Raw genomic sequence first — 22,480 nt, 5'->3', positions numbered from 1 at the left:
AGTTAATATCTTGGATATCAGTTATTTCATTTACTCTAGTCTAACCCACCAAAGAATGCTCAAACTACCGCACAATTGCACTCATCTCACATGCTAGTAAAGTAATGCTCAAAATTCTCCAAGCCAGGCTTCAGCAATACGTGAACCGTGAACTTCCAGATGTTCAAGCTGGTTTTAGAAAAGGCAGAGGAACCAGAGATCAAATTGCCAATATCCACTGGATCATCGAAAAAGCAAGAGAGTTCCAGAAAAACATCTATTTCTGCTTTATTGACTATGCCAAAGCCTTTGACTGTGTGGATCACAATAAATTGTGGAAAATTCTGAAAGAGATGGGAATACCAAACCACCTGACCTGTCTCTTGAGAAACCTGTATGCAGGTCAGGAAGCAACAGTTAGAACTGGACATGGAACAACAGACTGGTTCCAAATAGGAAAAGGAGTACGTCAAGGCTGTATATTGTCACCCTGCTTATTTAACTTATATGCAGAGTACATCATGAGAAACGCTGGGCTAGAAGAAACACAAGCTGGAATCAAGATTGCCGGGAGAAATATCAATAACCTCAGATATGCAGATGACACCACCCTTATGGCAGAAAGTGAAGAAGAACTAAAGAGCCTCTTGATGAAGGTGAAGGAGGAGAGTGAAAAAGTTGGCTTAAAGCTCAACGTTCAGAAAACTAAGATCATGGCATCTGGTCCCATCACTCCATGGGAAATAGATGGGGAAACAGTGGAAACAGTGTCAGACTTTACTTTTTTGGGCTCCAGAATCACTGCTGATGGTGACTGCAGCCATGAAATTAAAAGACGCTTACTCCTTGGAAGGAAGGTTATGGCCAACCTAGATAGCATATCTAAAAGCAGAGACATTACTTTGCCAACAAAAGTCCGTCTAGTCAAGGCTATGGTTTTTCCAGTGGTCATGTATGGATGTGAGAGTTGGACGGTGAAGAAAGCTGAGCGCCGAAGAATTGATGCTTTTGAACTGTGGTGTTGGAGAAGACTCTTGAGAGTCCCTTGGACTGCAAGGAGATCCAATCAATCCATCCTAAAAGAGATCAATCCTGGGTGTTCATTGGAAGGTCTGATGTTGAAGCTGAAACTCCAATACTTTGGCCACCTCATGCAAAGAGTTGACTCATTGGAAAAGACCCTAATGCTGGGTAGGATTGGGGGCGGAAGGAGAAGGGGACGACAGAGGATGAGATGGTTGGATGGCATAACCGACTCGATGGACATGGGTTTGGGTGGACTCCGGGAGTTGGTGATGGACAGAGAGGCCTGGCGTGCTGCAATTCATGGGGTCGCAGAGAGTCAGACATGACTGAGCGACTGAACTGACTGAACTGAACTGAACCCACCAATTGTTTCTTTCCTTTTTTTTTGGAAACTATTACTTTAGTAAGGAATCCACTTCCATGACTTATAAAGCTCAGGCTGAGTTAACAGTGATTAGTTCTGGAGATAATGACACTCCACTCTGGACCTTCTCTCTCTTCCTCTGTTTGAGCAGGCAGGTAGCTAAAGATGAATAGAGGAAGGGGTGGGGGGTGCAGGCCAAATTGCAGGAGACCATACATCTTATCAACAATGGGAGTCCTTGGGCAGACAAAGAAAAGAAGGAACCTCTGGATTGACAAGAAACCACACATTTTGGGGTGATAAGTGTCCTGGAGGTGTGAAAAGGAGGGAACCTCTGGCATCTGAATGTAATCTTTTGCTCATCATGGTCTTATTACAGTAAAATTAGCCTTGCAGATAAGAAGTTCCCATCGTGCACTGACACCATGACACTTCTGATCAAAACTAAATAAGGACAAAAATCCTCCCTTGCCTCAGGAAGGTGGAGCTGGGATGAAAATCAGGGAGTACAACTCCAAACCCCTCCCTCCCCAACGAATATTCTGCTCCTTCATTTCTATATCTCATATAACCTCATTGACAAACAATCTCAGTGCAGCTACTCACCTGAGACTGTCCACTCTCCACTTAATAAATCCTCACTTTGCTTTTCTGACCTCCCTGTCTTTTCTCTAAATTCTTTCTGCAACCTGACAAGAACCTACTCCCCAGTAACATCTTAGCTGAAAACCCAGACCCATGAGGCCTCAATCCCTGCCCCCATTCCTGGAAGATGCCAAAGCCAATTATGTAAAAGGTTTTTTCAGAGGAAGAGACGACTTTTGTCCTCCCAGAAGAAAAACCCTCTCCTTTGCTTTATGAGGCAGGTAGCAATCCCAAACCATGGACAGGCTGGGACCTGCGCAGGCCTCAATCCTACCCACTGTTTATATTAATAAAAGCTACATGGAGCTGTTTTTAAAAATCAACCTGATTTCTTCTGATGGTATTTTTGTGCTGTGCTTGTGTTTTGATTCCCTTTTGTGTTTCTTTTAATTTGGTGGTTCAATATTCATCTTTCTAATCTCATTATCTGAAGGTCTTGGGATTCAATGTCTAGTGTTTATAACTTCCACTAATGCACACTCATGGGTACTTGTTTCCCCACATCTTTTGTAATAATGGTTTATGAGCTGATGGCAGTTTTCTCTTTGAAATTCCTAGGAGGCCTAGATGAGAGTGTACACCTTCAGGGAGGATCTATATTTGCTTTTACTAGGAACCATAAGGCACGATGGGACAATTATAAATAAATTTCACAACTTGGAGACTGCCAGACCACAGGGATAAGACGAATCAGAATAATGAACCTGGGTGTAAGGTGGGCCTGTTATATATTCTTGGAAACTTGGCAACTACAGAATAAAGCAGAGACCAGCTCAAGGCTCCTGCACAGCAGCATCCCAAAAGATGCTGGTTAAACCATATGCAATAACAGGGCAGACATTTGGGTAAGAGGCTTTTCGGGTCACTTTTTTCTTGGTGGCAGCAGAACCCCTCTCCACTTTCACTCACATCCACACAGCAAAAGTGAAGAGGCAGGGGGTCAACACCCATCAATCACAGCCTCCAGGTATGCTTCACCCACCACTCCCCCATCCCATTTGTGAGCAGTACTGTGTCTCACTGAGTAAGATTAGAGTCACCACAGGTGAATGTTTGTAAGCAGACTCATGGATCATGGGAAACCACAAAGAATAAACAGGGCCTTCTCGTGTAGTTAATTTCAGGAAGTTCCAGAGTTAAAAATGGCACTTAGTTTTGCTAAAATAAATGAAATGTTAAGTGGAGCAAACATATAATATTCTATTACTTTGTCATTTAGACTAGGGCTATGTGGCGCTAGCGGTAAAGAACCTGCCTGCCAGTGAGGAGACATGTGAGACACAGGTTCGATCCCTGGGTGGGGAAGATCCCCTGGAGTAGGAAATGACAACCCACTTCAGTATTCTTGCCTGGAGAATCCCATGGACAGAGGAGCCTGACGGGCTGCAGTCTATGTGGTCGCAAAGAGTCAGACACGACTGAAGCAACTTAGCATACATGTATGCATACGAATTAGAGATACAAACACTAATACTCCAAACATAAGGGTTTACCAAGATAAAAGTCATTTAATTACTCAAGAGAAGGTTCAGGAGGGAGGGGACATGTATATCTATGGCTGATTCATACTGATGTGTGGCAGAAACCAATACAATATTGTAAAGCAATTATCCTCCATTAAGAATAAATAAATTTTAAAAATTATTCAAGAGAATTAACTATCAGTAAAATATACTTAGTGCTCTAGAAAATTACACAGAAATCTAGTCCCGGACCTACTTCCTAATACCAACAAGCTTCAATTTTCTTAAATATTTATGTGATTTAAATTCCAAGAATAAACTTAGCATGCTTAATTCTCTTAAGCAACTTTCTAAAAATCTAATTGAATTATAAAAGTATTCTTCATTTGTTCTAACTGCATTATTGAACTAGACAGTGAAGAGCAAGCATTTTATTTTAGGTATTAAAGTTTCCTTCACTTTCAGCTCCTCCTCACTAGAAGATTATACCTTGGTCAAATCAGATTGGAAGCTCCTTGAGAATAGGAACACTGTCTTGTCATTAAGATTACATCATACAAAATTTTAAAAACCTATTGTATACTACTAAGTGTTAATGGGCACTTGATCAATCAGAACAGAAAGCTGAGCTTCCTAAATACCCAGGACTGGGTCAAGTTAAAGCATTAAATGAAACAGAAAGGTTGTAATCCAAGCCTGACCACATACAATGACAATGCTCGACCGTTAATGGTTGCGTGATTCTGAGAAAGACTCACACAGGGACTCCACCTACTCATCAGTAGCCCTTGCACATTCTCCTCAAAATTCTGACTATAGTTAGAAGCAAAAGATACAACACATGAAGTACCAGATTCCGGAGAACTAATGGGGACACATGCTGGACAACTAACAGCATGGGCACACAGCTTCCTTCCTATCACCCCTGGAAGCCCCCAGCCAGGTCACCTCCCCAGTCAGAACTGCCTTCCCATCTTTCTAAAATAAGATGTGGTGAAAAATAAATGCTCTGGAGTCTAACATGGGCTTTCCAGACAGATGGGCTTGAGTTTGCATCTCACTGTCACCTGATCAGGATGGTGGTGAAGCGGTGGTGGCAGTACCATTTAAAAAACAAATATACGTATATGTGTATATGTATGTATTCTCTATATTATTACTTTCTAAAAATAAAACACTGCAAACACACAGAAAACACTCCCCCATCTGTTTTTCTTTCCCTTTACTCTCTTCCCAGAAGTAACCATTTTCCTGATGTTATTAAACATCCTTTCTACTTCTTTTTCTTATATTTCTGCCACTTATGTCTGAAACCTGAAACAACAAACGGTATTACTGTGTGTTACAAAATTTAGATAAATGGGTTATCATGTCCTATGTCGTAAACATTATTTTTATGAGATTTATCCGTATTGAAACATGTAGACTTGAGTCATTCATTTTAACTGCTATATTGTATTCTAACGTATGACCAGGTAGCTATTTTAGCACTCCCCTCCTAACAGCCAAGTTGCTTCCAATTTTTGGGTATTATAAAGTCCACAGACACCTTATTGATTGTGTAACTATTACCAGGAACCACACTAACCTTTTTTTTTTTTTTTTAATAAATTTATTTATTTTAGTTGGGGGCTAATTACTTTACAATATTGTAATAGTTTTTGCCATACATTGACATGAATCAGCCATGGGTTTACATGTGTTCCCCTTCCTGGACCCCCCACCCACCTCCCTCCCCATCCCATCCCTCTGGGTCATCCCATTGCCCCGGCCCTGAGCCCTTGTCTCATGCATCGAACATGGAATGGTGTTCTGTTTCACATATGATAATATACATGTTTCAGTGCTATTCTCCCAGAACGTCCCACCCTCACCTTCTCCCTCAGAGTCCATAAAATTGTTCTATGCATCTGTGTCTCTTATTCTGTCTCGCATATAGGGTTATCGTTACCATCTTTCAAATTCCATATATATGCATTAGTATACTGTATTGGTGTTTTTCTTTCTGGCTTACTTCACTCTGTATAATGGGCTCCAGTTTCATCCATCTCAGTAGAACCGATTCAAATGTATTTTTTTAATGGCTGAGTAATATTCCATTGTGTATATGTACCACAGCTTCCTTATCCATTCGTCTGCTGATGGACATCTAGGTTGCTTCCATGTCCTGGCTACTGTAAACAGTGCTGCGATGAACATTGGGGTACACGCGTCTCTTTCAATTCTGGTTTCCTCGGTGTATATGCCCAGTAGTGGGATTGCTGGGTCATATGGCAGTTCTATTCCCAGTTTTTTAAGGAATCTCCACACTCTTCTCCATAGTGGCTGTACTAGTTTGCATTCCCACCAACAGTGTAAGAGGGTTCCCTTTTCTCCACACCCTCTCCAGCATTTATTGCTTGTAGACTTTTGGATAGCAGCCATTCTGACTGGTGTGAAATGATACCTCATTGTGGTTTTGATTTGCATTTCTCTAATAATGAGTGATGTTGAGCATCTTTTCATGTGTTTGTTAGCCATCTGTATTTCTTCTTTGGAGAAATGTCTGTTTAGTTCTTTGGCCCATTTTTTGATTGGGTCGTTTATTTTTCTGGAATTCAGCTGCAGAAGTTGCTTGTATATTTTTGAGATTAATTGTTTGTTGCTTCGTTTGCTATTATTTTCTCCCATTCTGAAGGCTGTCTTTTCACCTTGCTTATAGTTTCCTTTGTTGTGCAAAAGCTTTTAGTTTTAATTAGGTCCCATTTGTTTATTTTTGCTTTTATTTCCAATATTCTGGGAGGTGGGTCATGGAGGATCCTGCTGTGATTTATGTCGGAGAGCCACACTAACCCTTTATATAGACCATCTCATTTGGTCCTCATAACATCACTATATGGTAGGTGGTGCAATTCCCATTTTACAGGTGAAGAAAATAAGTGTTCAAAAGTTTATAACTTGTCGCAAGTGACATAACTGAGTGAGCAAATCAGAACTCAAGCTCTAGTGTCTCATTTACTCCAAACCTGTGCTTTCAGACATGCCCCTACGTGCTTTGCTGGATGATCTTGGATAAAGAACCCGAGTGTCGCTTTTTCTCATCTGTAAAACAGAAGCAGTAACTGCTGCCATCTTTTTTCTATGCATTTGATCCTTTTGAGGTTTCATCTCCTACTTTCCCCACCTAGACACTGGTACAGAGAGGAAGAGACCAGAACTCACCTCTCAAGCCTCAGCACTTCCCTCCTCCCACCCTAGCTACTCTTTTTTCCTTAGATCTAGACATCTGCTCCTTTCTACCAAAATATTTTCCTCTCTTTTTTAAAAAAATATAAAGATTTCCTTTTCAACTCTAAAATCAATCTAAACATTTTACATAAATAACTACACCTGGACAGATACAATCCAGAATGTTTTTGAAAGGTAAGGAAGATGAAAGATTTTTCAGAGTCCTGTACTATAGGCATAAAATTACAGAATGTTTGCAATTTACAAATTCAGTGTTCTCTACCATCTCACTTCAGATGTTGAATAAAAATGTGTGACACATTTAAATGATAATCAAAATACTTGTTCCCATTCAAGAGATGAGTACATTTGATCTGTCTGTGCCAAGAAGAGGAAAAATATGAAATAATTGAGCCTATCTGTTATGGATGAAACTGTGTCCCCTCCAAAAATATGTGTTGAAGACCTAACCCCCCGTGCCTCAGAATGTGACCCGACTTGGAAGTAAGGTTATTGTAGATACAATTGGTTAAGATGAGGACATAATGGAACAGTGTAAGCTCCTAATCCAATGCGACTATATTCTTACTAAAAGAATGCTGTATGAAGAGAGAAGCACACAGGGAAAATATTACACGAACATAAAGGCAGAGATAAGTATGACACACTGGACTTCCCTGGTGGTGCAATGGATAAGAAAATGCCTGCTAATGCAGGGGATATGGGTTCCATCCCTGGTCTGGGAAGATTCCAGATGCTGTGGAGCAACTAAGCCCGTGCACCAGAACAACTGAGTACATGCTCTAGAGCCTGAGAACTGCAACTACTGGAGCCTGCGTGCCCTACAGCCCATGCTCTGCAAAAGAGAAGCCACAGCAATGAGAAGCCTGTGCACCACAGCTAGAAAGTAGCCCCAACTCGCCACAGCTAGAGAAAGTCTGTGCAGAGCAATGAAGACTCGGCACAGCCAAAAATAAATAAATAAAATTTAAAACACACACAGGAAAAAAACAAAAGACATTATCCCTTAAAAAAAAAAAAAAAAAGACACATCTATAAGCCAAGTAACACACCAAAGATTGACAACAAACCACCAGAAGTAGGAGAGAGACACTGAATAGATTCTCCTTCATAGATGCACTGACGCTTTGATTTTGGATTTCTAGCCTCCAGAACTGTGAGACAAATTTATGCTGTTTAAGCCACCTAGTTTGTGGTACTTTGTTTCAGCACCCATAATAAACTAACAGACCCATTATGTACTTCAGATTCTACTGGAATGGACTTAAAAATGCCATACATGAAAATCATAATGACCCTAAATACCTGTAAGCAAATAAAGTCTGACACAGATGAGTTTAGAGTCATAAGCTAGATTTTTTTTTTACACAATACTTAAGGCTAGCTATGCCTGAGGTAGATGACGGCCAATTCTTGTCACCCAGCCTGGATTCCTTACTAAGTCATATGACTTTCTCTGAGTAACTTCTATCTATTCTGCTCCTACGAGGGGTTTGACAAGAATGCAAGATGTTGCAACACCATTTCTTCCATGGTTAAATATCACCTTTTCATATCAGACCAAGCAACTATTCCACTAGAAGGAAGAAATGATTTCTCAGAACCAATTCTGTGGCACTAAAACAAGGAATCATATGAAAAGAAAAACAAACAACTGCTTCTAAGGGTCTTTTAAATCAAGGAGTTTTTCTGAGAAAAATAAACTTCCCTTACTTAGATGTGCTTTTATTTTCAAAGCCTACCTAGAACCCTAAGATTTTAAAATGGATTCATTTGTTCATAATTTCTTGATCACCTATTATATTAAAAGCTCTACTAGCCCCACTGTGCATTGTGTGTGTGTGTCAGGGGTGGAGGAGTAAGAAGCAGGACAAAATTGAGGGAAGATACCTTTCTACAAGGATGGAGTGGGGACTGAGGGAGAAGGACTTCTCAGAGGCAGGATCTGAGTTAGAACTTGCATGAGTTACTCTTTTAATTATTCCTTCAATGAATAATAAATATCCACTTAATAATAATACTACAAAGCTACAGTAATCAAAACAGTATGGTACTAGCACAAAAATGGACGTGTAGATCAATGGAACAGAGTAGACAGCCCAGAAATAAACCCATGCACTTATGGTCAATTAATCTATGACAAAGGAGGCAAGAAAAGACAGTCTCCTCACTAAGTGGTGCTGGAAAAACTAGATGTGAGATGTGAATCAATAAAATTAGAACACACCCTAGAGACACATACAAAAGAAACTCAAAATGGATTCAAAGATCTAAATGTAAGACCTGAAATCATAAAATTCCTAGAAGAGAACATACCCAGAACATTCTTCAACATAACTCGTAGCAATATGTTTTTGAATCTGTCTCCCATGACAAAAGAAAAAAAAACAAAACTAAACCAATGGGGTCTGATTAAACTTGAAAGCTTTTGCACAGTCAAGGAAACTGTCAATAAAACAAAAATACAACCTACTGATTGGGAGGTTATTTGCAACTGACATGACCGATAAGGAGTTAATATCCAAAATACATAAATAGCTCATACAATTCAATACAAAACATTTTAAAAATGGGCAGAAGATCTGAATAGACATTTTTCCAAAGGAGATATACAGATAGCCAACAGGCATATGAAAAGATACTCAACATCTCTAATTATCAAAGAAATGTGAACCAAATCATATTAAGATTATAACCTCACAATAGTCAAAATGACTATCATCAAAAAGTCAACAAATAAATGTTGGAGAAGAGAAAACAGAATCCTAGTACATCATGTGAAATGCTAGGCTGGATGAAGCTCAAGCTGGAATCAAGACTGCTGGGAGAAATATCAATAACCTCAGACATGCAGATGACACCACCCTAATGGTAGAAAGCAAAGAGGAACTAAAGAGCCTCTTGATGAAGGTGAAAGAGGACAGTGAAAAAGATTGAAACTCAACGTTCAAAAACTGAATATCACGGCATCCGGTCTCATCACTTCATGGCAAATAGATAGGGAAAAAAATGGAAAGTGACAGACTTTATTTTCTTGGACTCCAAAATCCCTGAGGACAGCGACTGCAGCCATGAAATTAAAAGACACTTGCTCCTTGGAAGAAAAGCTATGACAAACCTAGACAGCATATTAAAAAAGCAGAGATATCACTTTGCCAACAAAGGTCCATATAGTCAAAGCTATGGTTTTTCCAGTAGTTATGTAAGGATGTGAGTGTTGGACTATAAAGAAGGCTAAGTGCTGAAGAATTGATGCTTTCGAACTGTGGTTCTGGAGAAGACTCTTGAGAGTCCCTTGGAGAGTAAGGAACTAAAATCAATCAAACCTAAAGGAAATCAACTCTAAATATTCATTGGAAGGACTGATGCTAAAGCTGAAGCTCCAATACTATGGTCACCAGATGCAAAGAGATGATTCACTGGAAAAGACTTTGGGGCTGGGAAAGATTGAAGGCAGGAGGAGAAGGGGACAACAGAGGATGAAATGGTTGGATGGCATCACCAACTCAATGGACATGAGTTTGACCGAACTCCAGGATACAGTGAAGGACAGGGAAGCCTGGTATGCTGCAGTCCATGGGATCACAGAGAGTCGGACAGGACTGAGTGACTGAACAACAGTACACTATTGGTGAGATTGTGAATTGTTGCAGCCAATATGAAAAACAGTATGGAGGCTTCTCAAAAAACTAATAATAAAATACCATATGACCCAGTAATTCTACTGGTGGATATACATTTAAAGAAAACAAAAACACTAATTTGAAAAGATACATACACCCCAATGATCACATGAACACTATTTAGAAACACCAACATATGGAAGTAACCTAAGTGTCCACTAACAGATGAACAGATAAAGAATATGGGATGCATACACAATGGAATATTATTCAGTCATAAAAAAGAATGAAATTCTGCAATTTGCAAGAATGCAGATGGACCTAGAAAGTATTATGCTTTGTGAAATAAGTCAGACAGAGAAAGATAAATACTCTCTGCTATCACTTATATACAGACTCTAAAAAAGTAAAACAAATAAACATATGTAACAAAACAAAAACAGACTCACAGATTTAGAGAATGAATTAGTGGTTACCAGCAGGGAGATGAAAGTGGGCTGGGCAAGGTAGAGGCATAGGATTAAGAGATATCAACCACTATGTATAGAACAAACAAATAAAAAGGGAATTACAACACAGGGAATTACAGTCATTATTTTGTAATAACTTTAAATTGAGTATAATCTATAAAAATATTGAACTACTATGTTATACACCTGAAATTAATAAAATATTATAAAGCAACTACACTACTATACCTCGATTTTTTTAAAAAAGGACAAAATACTGATATAAACAACATGAATGAACCTTGAAGATATCACACTAAATGAAATAAGATGGTCACAAAAAGACAAATCTTGTGTTATTTCACCTTTGTGGGGTACCTAGAATAGTCAAATTTATACAGACAGAAAGTAATATGGCGTTTGTTAGAGGTTAGGAAAAGGAGGTAATGAGAAGTTATTCAGGAAAGTGTACTGAGTTTCTATTAGCCTTTGCCCCGCTTCATTCTGTACTCCAAGGCCAAATTTGCCTGTTACACCAGGTGTTTCCCGACTTCCTACTTTTGCATTCCAGTCCCCTGTAATGGAAGGGACATCTTTTTTGGGTGTCAGTTCTAAAGGGTCTTATAGGTCTTCACAGAACCGTTCAAGTTCAGCTTCTTCAGCAATACTGGTTGGGGCATAGACTTGGATTACCATGATATTGAATGGTTTGCCTTGGAAACAAACAGAGATTATTCTGTCATTTTTGAGATTGCATCCAAGTACTGCATTTTGGACTCTTTTGTTGACCATGATGGCTACTCCATTTCTTCTAAGGGATTCTTGCCCACAGTAGTAGATATAATGGTCATCTGAGTTAAATTCACCCATTCCAGTCCATCTTAGTTCGTGATTCCTAGAACATCAACGTTCACTCTTGCCATCTCCTATTTGACCACTTCCAATTTGCCTTGATTCATGGACCTAACATTCCAGGTTCCTATGCAATATTGCTCTTTACAGCATCGGACTTTGCGTCTATCACCAGTCACATCCACAGCTGGGTACTGTTTTTACTTTGGCTCCATCCCATTGTTCTTTCTGGAGTTATTTCTCCACTGATCTCCAGTAGCATATTGGGTACCTACCGACCTGGGGAGTTCATCTTTCAGTGTCCTATCTTTTTGCCTTTTCATACTGTTCATGGGGTTCTCAAGGCAAGAATACTGAAGTGGTTTGCCATGCCCTTCTCCAGTGGACCACATTGTGCCAGATCTCTCCACCATGACCCATCCATCTTGGGTGGCCCCACACGGCATGGATTAGTTTCATTGAGAGAGACAAGGCTGTGGTCCGTGTGATCAGATTAGCTAGTTTTCTGTGATTATAGTTTCAGTATGTCTGCCCTCTGATGCCCTCTCGCAACACTTACCGTCTTACTTGGGTTTCTCTTACCTTGGACGTGGGGTATCCCTTCACGGCTGCTCCAGCGAAGTGCAGCCGTTGCTCCTTACCTTGGACAAGGGGTATCTACTCACGACGGTCCCTCCTGACCTTGAATGTGGAGTAACTCTTCATAGCAAACACCCTCTTCCAACAACACAAGAGAAGACTACACATGGACATCACCAGATGGTCAACACCGAAATCAGATTGATTATATTCTTTGCAGCCAAAGATAGAGAAGCTCTATACAGTCAGCAAAAACAAGATTGGGAGCAGACTGTGGCTCAGATCGTGAACTCCTTATTGCCAAATTCAGACTTAAATTGAAGAAAGTAGGGAAAACCACTAGACCATTCAGGTATGACCTAGATCAAATCCCTTATGATTATACAGAGGAAGTGACAAATAGATTCAAGGGATTACATCTGATAGACAGAGTGCCTGATGAACTATGGACAGAGGTTCGTGACATTGTACAGGAGACAAGGATCAAGACCATCCCCACGGAAAATAAATGTAAAAAAGCAAAATGGCTGTCTGAGGAGGCCTTACAAACAGCTGGGAAAAGAAGGGAAGTGAAAAGCAAAGGAGAAAAGGAAAGATATTCCCATGTGAATGCAGAGTTCCAAAGGATAGCAAGGAGAGATAAAGCCTTCCTCAGTGATCAGTGCAAACAAATACAGGAAAACAACAGATTGGGAAAGACTAGAGACCTCTTCAAGAAAATTAGAGATACCAAAAGAACACTTCATGCAAAGATAGGCTCGATAAAGGACAGAAATGGTATGGACCTAACAGAAGCAGAAGATATTAAGAAGAGGTGGCAAGAATACACAGAAGAACTGTACAAAAAAGATCTTCACGACCCAGATAATCACGATGGTGTGAGCACTCACCTAGAGCCAGACATCCTGGAATGTGAAGTCAAGTGGGCCTTAGACAGCAACACTAGGAACAAAGCTAGTGGAGGTGATGGAATTCCAGTTGAGCTATTTCAAATCCTCAAAGGTGATGCTGTGAAACTGTTGCAATCGATATGCCAGCAAATCTGGAAAACTCATCAGTGGCCACAGGACTGGAAAAGGTCAGTTTTCATTCCAATCCCAAAGAAAGGCAATGCCAAAGAATGCTCAAACTACCGCACAATTGCACTCATCTCACACACTAGTAAAGTAATGCTCAAAATTCTCCAAGCCAGGCTTCAGCAATACGTGAACCGTGAACTTCCAGATGTTCAAGCTGGTTTTAGAAAAGGCAGAGGAACCAGAGATCAAATTGCCAACATCTGCTGGATCATTGAAAAAGCAAGAGAGTTCCAGAAAAACATCTATCTGCTTTATTGACTATGCCAAAGCCTTTGACTGTGTGGATCACAATAAACTGTGGAAAATTCTGAAAGAGATGGGAATACCAGACCATCTGACCTGTCTCTTGAGAAACCTGTATGCAGGTCAGGAAGCAACAGTTAGAACTGGACATGGAACAACAGACTGGTTCCAAATAGGAAAAGGAGTACGTCAAGGCTGTATATTGTCACCCTGCTTATTTAACTTACATGCAGAGTACATCATGAGAAACGCTGGGCTGGAAGAAACACAAGCTGGAATCAAGATTGCCAGGAGAAATATCAATAACCTCAGATATGCAGAGGACACCACCCTTATGGCAGAAAGCAAAGAAGAACTTAAGAGCCTCTTGATGAAAGTGAAAGAGGAGAATGAAAAAGTTGGCTTAAAGCTCAACGTTCAGAAAACTAAGATCATGGCATCTGGTCCCATCACTTTACGGGAAATAGATGGGGAAACAGTGGAAACAGTGTCAGACTTTATTTTTTTGGGCTCCAAAATCACTGCTGATGGTGACTGCCATCAGCCATGATATTAAAAGACGCTTACTCCTTAGAAGGAAGGTTATGACCAACCTAGATAGCATATCTAAAAGCAGAGACATTACTTTGCCAACAAAGGTCCGTCTAGTCAAGGCTATGGTTTTTCCAGTGGTCATGTATGGATGTGAGAGTTGGACGGTGAAGAAAGCTGAGCGCCAAAGAATTGATGCTTTTGAACTGTGGTGTTGGAGAAGACTCTTGAGAGTCCCTTGGACTGCAAGGAGATCCAACCAGTCCATCCTAAAGGAGATCAGTCCTGGGTGTTCAGTGGAAGGTCTGATGTTGAAGCTGAAACTCCAATACTTTGGCCACCTCATGCGAAGAGTTGACTCATTGGAAAAGTCCCTAATGCTGTGAAGGATTGGGGGCAGGAGGAGAAGGGGACAACAGAGGATGAGATGGTTGGATGGCATCACTGACTCGATGGACATGGGTTTGGGTAGACTCCAGGAGTTGGTGGTGGACAGGGAGGCCTGGTGTGCTGCGATTCATGGGGTCGCAAAGAGTTGGATACGACTGAGCGATTGAACTGAACTGTACTGAATTTCAGTTTTGCAAGATGAAAAGAGTTCTGAAGATGAACTGTGTTGTGGTTGAACAACAATATTCATGTATTTACTACATTTTCAAATGTACTTCATGAATGTAATATATTTAATGACATGTACACATAAAAATGATTAAGATGATAAATTGTACATTATGTATATTTTACAATAATCATATATTTTGTTTGAAAAGTACAAATGCAGAGAAATGAGCAAGGGAAAGATACTTATTGAATACTTGTTATTAATGAAACACAGAGTTTTGTGAGACAGATATTAAACAACACTGATAAATATCAATCATAATAATTTCTATATAGTATTCAAGAATGATATGAAGAATATAAGTTGGATTAGGAGGTCGAAGAAAAAACTCTCTGAAGAAGTAGCACTTTAAGGTATAACCTAAAGAATAAAGGAGTTAGCTGTGTAAAAATTGAAGAGAGCGTAAAGAACATTCTAGACAGAAAGACAAGTAAATGCAGACACCATGAGATGAGAAAAAGTTCTGGGATGCTCAGAATCAGAGGAAGGCCAGAGTGATCAGGAAACAATGAAAGCACGAATGCAGAGTCAGACTGAAGAGCCATGTTTAATTATTTTAATTTTACCTGAAGCACAACGGAAAGCCAATGAAGATTAAGGTAGGGGAGTGACATAATTCAGTTTTCATTTTCAAAAAGGAGATCAGTTAGTGCTATATTTAAAACGGATGACCAACAAGGACATATTGTATAGCACAGGGAACTCTGCTCAATGTTATGTGGCAGCCTGGATGGGAGGGGAGCTTGGGGGAGAATGGATACATATATATGGATGAGTGCCTTTGCTGTCTACCTGCAACTATGACAGCACTGTTAATCGGCTATAGCCCAATACAAAATAAATAGTTAAAAAAGAGAGAGAGAGAGAGATCAGTTAGGAGGATATTGCAACAGTCCCAAGTGGGAGCTACTGCGAGTTTAGACAAAGGTGATAGTGGTCAAGATGGCAAGACATGTACAGACTATGGATATATTTTAGAGGTAAAAGCAAAAGGACTTAGGTTGGATGTGGTTGTCAAAAGGAAATGTCCAGAGTAACTCCCAGGTTTCTGGCCCAAGCACCTCATGAGGTGGAGGGACTGGTTCCTGGAACAGGGAAACCAGAAGGAGGAATAGGGTTAAATATGTTAAGTTTGAAATGCTTGTGATACACCTACATGGTTAGGATATATATATGTTGAATATATAAGCCTGAAGAATAGAGGAGGGTAAGGACAAAAGACATAAATTTGAGAATCACTGACATTTTGATATTCAGGATCATTGGTTTAGGTAAGTTCATTGGAGAGAGGAGGGGAAGGAAGGATAAGGGAAGGAAGAAAACTGAGCTCCTAAGATTCAGGCCTCGGGAACTCAAACATTTAAAGACACAGAGAAAGGGACTTCTCCGGCAGCCCAGTGGTTAAGACTTTGCCTTCCAATGCAGGGGGTAAGGGTTCGATCCCTGGTCAGGGAGCTGGAATTCCACATGCCTCAGAGTCAAAAGGGGCCAAAACATAAAAGAGAAACAATATTGTAACAAATTTAATAAAGACTTTGGAAATGGTCCATATCAAAAAAAAGAGAAAATCTTTAAAAAACAAATTAAAAAAAAAAATTACAGAGATGAACAGAGAGTAAAGGAAACTTTGAAGAAGCAGCCAGGAAATTAAGAGGGAAACAAAAATGAGTAGTTTCCATTTTAGAAAAAGGGAACAGACTGTACAAAGGTCCAGAAATAAATTACACCTCAGTGTGTTGTGAGAACTGTAAATAGTGGAGAGCAAAACATAATCAGATACACATTTTTTTTTAATCATCTTTGGGTAGTGCAGACAGAAACAGAGAAGGGCAAGACCAGAGGGGTGGAGATACTTGGCTTTCCTGATAAACAAAAAGTCTTTACAAAAAGGCTTTCATCTGAGAGTCTTTCATAAAAAGTGATTTTACAAAAAGGCAAGATGATATAATACTACTTCTTACAGAGAGACTATTTTCATCATTGGTCAAAATAATTCCTCCAGTAAGAGTGGAGAAACTGATTTCTCAGGTTCCCTTTGTGGTCAATAATCTGCTATTCTGTAAGTGTGTATGCATAACTGTATGTGCATGCACTCACACACACACACACACACACACACACACACACACACGAGAGCTGCATTTCCAAGAAATCACTCTCTCACTGAAGGAAATATCTTATTTCCAATCTCTTTTGCAACTCACGTGGAATGTTTCCTGAGGCAGAGATGTGCTAATGGATGTGTGAGTCTGGAACTGGGGGAGATGATGGTGACAAAGCCATCAGCACATGAAGTTACAGGAGATGCCACTGCCACAGATAAGATCCTAGGTACTGTTGAAAGTGAGAAGATGCCCCAGAAGATAACCACAGGTAACAACAACATTTAAGGTGCAGGGGAAAAAAAAAGATGTGGGCTTCCCTGGTGGCTCAGTGGTAAAGAATCCACCTGCCAAGCAGGAGATGCAGGTGTGAACCCTGGGTCAAGAAGATCCCCTAGAGAAGAAAATGGCAACCCACTCTAGAACTCTTGCCTGAAAAATCCCATGGACAGAGGAGCCTGGTGGGTTACAGTCCATAGGGTTGCAAAAGAGTTAGACACAACTTAGTGACTGAACAATAACAGAAAAAGAAGTACTCATGGAGAAAGCTCTGAACTTACTTTTGTTAATCTTTCAAAATACAGAGTAAGTTTTTACTGAATCTTTAATACTACTTCTATGATGACCAGATCTGCCTTGGAAACTAATCTTTTGCCTAAAATATCATTTTAGAGACTCATGCCACACTTCTCAAAGTTTTCTTTCCCCTGCTCCTACCTGCCCAATCATTACTGTATTTACAAGCAGAATTTGCATTTTGGGATCTGTGGAGAAAACCACTAAGGTACATGTGGTATATATATATAAGATTGACACAACTCATCAAGTAAAAGAAACAGAAGAAATTCAAAGACAGGACCTTGAAAAAGTGAATTCAATATATTTAATTTTAAAAGGTCTTAGGAATAATGGCTTACCAACATGACATTCATTTATAAGAAACAAGAGACCTACACTGAAGAAGGTTCCTGCCTAAATTAGAGAACTGATAAGAAGCATAAGTCATTAACACAGAAGAAGCATAACTTATTTATATGGGCCAATGTGGTTTCAATAGAGTAAAATCTGATCTCAATAACCCAAGTGAATACTTTGAATCAGTCAACAAGTATAGGGTCAAAGCCATTTATACTTTCTAGAAAGTCACTAGAAAATCCTGCACAAAAAGGTCATTTTGCAGAATAAAAAGTAGTGGGAGTGGAAAATCCTCTGAAACTTGAAACACCTGGTCCCGAATTTACGATCTGTGATTGCCCTGGGAATTAAAATGACTAAAAATATAAAATATATACATTTATAAAAATATAAAGGGATTTAAGAGAATTCATGGATGACTGACAAATAAAGGGCTCCTGAAAAACTTAGGGAAATCCACCTTACATCGTGCTAAATTCCCTTATCACCAATAATTTTTCTATGATCTCACGATATAAGAAAACTAAGTCTTAAACTGACCTTTGGTTGCTAATGTCAGAGACAGAATATTAGCCTGGATAAACAATTGACATGATCAGCATGGCACCTAATGTTAGCATTAAAACAACAACAACGACTATACAGCTGAACAACTGACTAATCAGCTGAAGATTTTCTCTAGGTATTTGGAATAGGTTGCAAGTGCAATTAAGATTTAACTGGACTTCTTCTGAAGTCAGTTTTAATTGATTAGACAGCTTAAAGTTTTAAAACTATGACCTAAAATAAAAAGGGCAAAAGAAGCTTTGTGTGCCTGTTTTCAGCTATATACGCTTTAGGATGGTCTAATGTTCGTACTTGAAAGCACTGGAGCTTAATGCATGGAGTGCTTTCTCTCAGTCTTTCTGGGAAGGGAGGATCCCAGAAAGAATATGATCAACCCCCAAGGAACATACAACATGGTCTACTGAATTCATCTCAAATTAATCCTCTTTATACAAAACAAGTTTAACAACAGAAATAAAAATTTTCATTTACATGAAAAAGTCTGCTAGTAAGTCTGTTTCTGCTGAATATTTCAATAAATCAAAAAAAAAAAATAGTAAGAACGGTGTGGCTGCTTAGACAGATGCCTTTCCATCAGCCAGAAGGCGATGCTTCTTACACTGCTATCCGCAGTCTGCTCTGGTTTCATGAAGCCTCTTTATCTCGTATGAACGTGGGTCCAGAGCGGAGACTTCCATTTTCAGAATTTCATCTTTACCTAGTCAGTTTCCACTACCTGAAGGTCTTTACGGTCAAGAAAAGAAATCGTAATAACCCACTAAAACCTGAAGTGACTTAGTAATTACCATCAACAAAACAGTATTTTAAAGCCTATGACCAACAGTGACAGCATCTGCTATCCTTTGCCAAAGATGGCTATTTACTAAGCTAGCATAAAATGCAGCCGTGAGTGAGGTTGTTGTGCAGTTTAAAAGACAATGCATATAAAGCCCCTAGCACAGTGCTTGCTATAAGATAAAGAGCTCAAAAATGGCAGTTCAGATTACTGTCTTATTCTATTCCTTACAGCAGCCCTGTGAGAAGGTATTGTACTACTGCAAAGGTGAGAACGCGGTAGGCCAGGGGCTGATGGGCTGTGGCCTTAGTGAGACTGACTCAGTTGACAGAGCCCACTCATAGCACCAGCACCACCCACTCTCGGCTCAGTCCATATGGGGAGCTGTTCAGGATGGAGTTAATGCTGATCTTACCTTTAGGCTCTACCCAGCTGTGAAACATTGAGCAAGTTATTGAAACTCTCTGAATCTCTTTACTCATCTCAAGGACCTACCTCAGAAGATGATTTGAATATTAAATACTGGGTCAGAGCAAAAGCACAGTAGATAACAGCATTCAGTCATTCAGTCAACATTACTGGGACTCCTACTAAGTGAGAGGCACAGGTCACAGCTCCCAAATCTATCTGCATGTCAGAATCATCTAGGGAGCTGTTAAAAATTCCAACTCCCAGGTCACACTGGAGACCAATTAAGTCACAATATCTGGGGGCAAGATACAGGTGTAAGTATTTCGAAGCTTCCCTAGTGACTTCAATGTGCAGACAAGCTTGGAGACCACTGTGTTTAGGCACTAGACTTACCTACCTTTCCTGAAAGCTCTCCTAGTTTACTCATTCTACTCTCTTAAACATCTCACACCTAAGCCCTCTTTCAGATTCCTACTGCTCCTTCTCTAGCTCAGGTCCTCAGAACCTCTCCGTGAACTTGCTAACTTGTCCCCTACCCATCACTACTTTCTCCATCCCCCTACACCCAGCTCTGATCCATCACTCCCATGCACAGAACCACTGGATTAACTTCCTCTGGCTACTAGCCCCTCAGCCCAGCCTGCAAAGCCCTCGACAAAAGGCAGTGCCCCATCTTCCCAGCCCCTCTCTCCCTATACCCTATGCTACTGATGACCCAAATCAACTGATTACCTCACTCTCCCCAGGCAGATCCCATGTCTTTCAACTGCAAAGACTCATTCTTGGGAACAAGGAAAAAATCCTCATGGTATTAGACAATCTATCCCCAGCAACAAAGTGATATCTTCCCCAATTGAAAATGGTGTTCTTATAAACCATGGTGACCTTGGTTTTAAGGAAGCTAATGTACCTTTAATTTCATAATTTTATATAATTTCAGATGAAACACAAAAAAGAATTCCTTTTACCTTAATTTAAGGAGCGGCTGGGTCACCCACTTCTTTAACTTGCGTCTCCCAAATGAAGTTTTAGTATGGTCTAAAACCCAAAATAAACTTCCTTTGGTTTTCATATCAGTCTAAAAAAGACCAGAAAGCATGTTTTATTAACTCAATGATTGTATTTGGACCAAAATTGCCAATTGCTCATGTGCCCTAATTATTCCATATACCCCAATTATAATGTTACACATGCTTAGCTTTTATGCTCAAAACAGATGTTCATACATTAGATGAATGAATGTGTGTGTGTGTGTGTATACACACACACACACACACACACACACACACACACACACACACACACACACACACACACACACACACACACACACACACACATTCTGTTTCCCAGGTGGCGCTAGTGGTAAAGAACCTGCCTGCCAATGTAGGAGATGTAAAAGACACAGGTTCAATCCCTGGGTCAGGAAGATCCTCTGGAGGAGGGTATGGCAACCCACTCCCATATTCTTGCCTAGAGAATCCCATGGACAGAGGAGCCTGGTAGGCTAAGATCCACAGGGTCGCAAAGAGTCAGACACAACTGAAGCAACTTAGCAAGCATGCACACATACACACATCCATATAAATACACACAAAGTATTGACATTTTGCACGAGAAAGATACAGTTTATGTGTAGTTTTTAACTAACAATAAGTTACTGAGAAGTCTCTTTTAAAACATCTGTCCTAAACACCTTAAAAATGTAACTGCATACTTTCCTGCCTTAGGAAAGCACAGTGAAAATAATTTCATGTTCCTCTGGCAATTCAGTATCTCCCACTACCTAAGAGTTGCCATTCTAAAGACAGATAATCTCATGACAACACTCTCTCTCTTAAGGAAAGAAGTGAACGTGCACTGCACTCTAGGACTGTACCCTGGAGGGTTTGATTTTAGCCTATTTTATTAAATCCTTAGCAAAACTTTATCTATGCTTTGCTACTTTAAAGTTAAACCATTGAAAAAATTTACAATTAACTAGAGATTGTACTTAATTTTAACCAAGGTTTCACTGTAATACAAAATGTCTATTAACAGGTTTGTTTTATTTGGAACATCGAGTTACAATTTTCATCTGAATTTTTTTTTAACTTTTTCCTTTTCCTTCATATCAACAAACAGGTACTTATAGAACACCTCCCATGTGCTCAGTAGAATGACTGGCAAAGGTATATTAAGACATGGTCCCTCCCTCAGGGCACTTATATCCAATGTGGGAGGAAAGACTCCTAATGAGGACACGATATCATCTGGCAGAAGTCAACTATAAAAGGTGTGCTGCAGCCTCTCCAGACCCCAGGAGTTTAAAGCAGAGCACTCACGGGAACAACAGTGGTCATGGAAGGTTCCCTGAGGACGAGCTGGGCACACAGAGCTGACCTATGAGGGAAATCCACATGGGTGACCGCACTATCCCATCCTGAGACAAAAGCCCAACTGCTGGACCACAGTGAAGGGCCCCAGGAAGAGCACGCAGGAGGGGGATCATTCTCCAATGACCTGGCATCATTGGAGAAGCACTCAGACAAGAGAGGGAGAGGTGGGGGAGACCAGAGGCCTGTTACACCTTTGCTCTCTCTGATAGTTAGACCTCTCCTCATGACCCTTTTCCACAGATCCATGGTAAAGGAGGAGAAAGCTGAAGTGCAAAGACAAGCAGATGTTAACTTCCAGCTTCCACTTCTACAAGGACCTGAGTCTTAATAAAGAAAGGGATCTTTAAAGGGTATTTTGATGACGGATGATTTTTGCCTTAGGACTTTGATTTTGGAACTGACGCCACTGTGATAGGACCTGACCAGGAAGGATGTGGAAGTAGTAAGGAAATCTTGGAATGCTGGGGCTGCGTCTGGCGGCTCTGACTGTGGGCTCTACTCGTATTACTTGTTCCCTGTCTTGGGGATGTATATAGAGTTGAAGAGAAAGACTTGCAGGAAAGATGCTCAACTTCCAAATAACAGAATGATATGATAAAAATGCTCATGCATAAAAGGAAGGCTGACTTCAGTACATAAGGACACCTGG

General features: G+C 40.1%; 1 protein-coding gene across 3 annotated transcripts in view; it reads right to left on the bottom strand.

The window, feature by feature from the left end:
* MSH3 (mutS homolog 3) overlaps positions 1-22,480 on the bottom strand; it is a 182,544-nt gene that overhangs the window by 102,342 nt on the left and 57,722 nt on the right. For all 3 annotated transcript variants that reach the window (XM_081503822.1, XM_081503823.1, XM_081503824.1), the window contains exon 12: positions 20,422-20,531. In XM_081503822.1, the coding sequence (XP_081359948.1) occupies positions 20,422-20,531 (110 nt within the window). The remainder of the gene's footprint in view (positions 1-20,421; positions 20,532-22,480) is intronic.

This window comes from Giraffa tippelskirchi, chromosome 6 (assembly GCF_054371585.1).
Source record: "Giraffa tippelskirchi isolate mGirTip1 chromosome 6, T2T-mGirTip1v1.2.pri, whole genome shotgun sequence".
In the NCBI taxonomy this organism is placed as follows: domain Eukaryota; kingdom Metazoa; phylum Chordata; class Mammalia; order Artiodactyla; family Giraffidae; genus Giraffa; species Giraffa tippelskirchi.
Note: the sequence above shows the minus strand (reverse complement) of the source record. Positions and strands in the feature narration are given on the sequence as shown.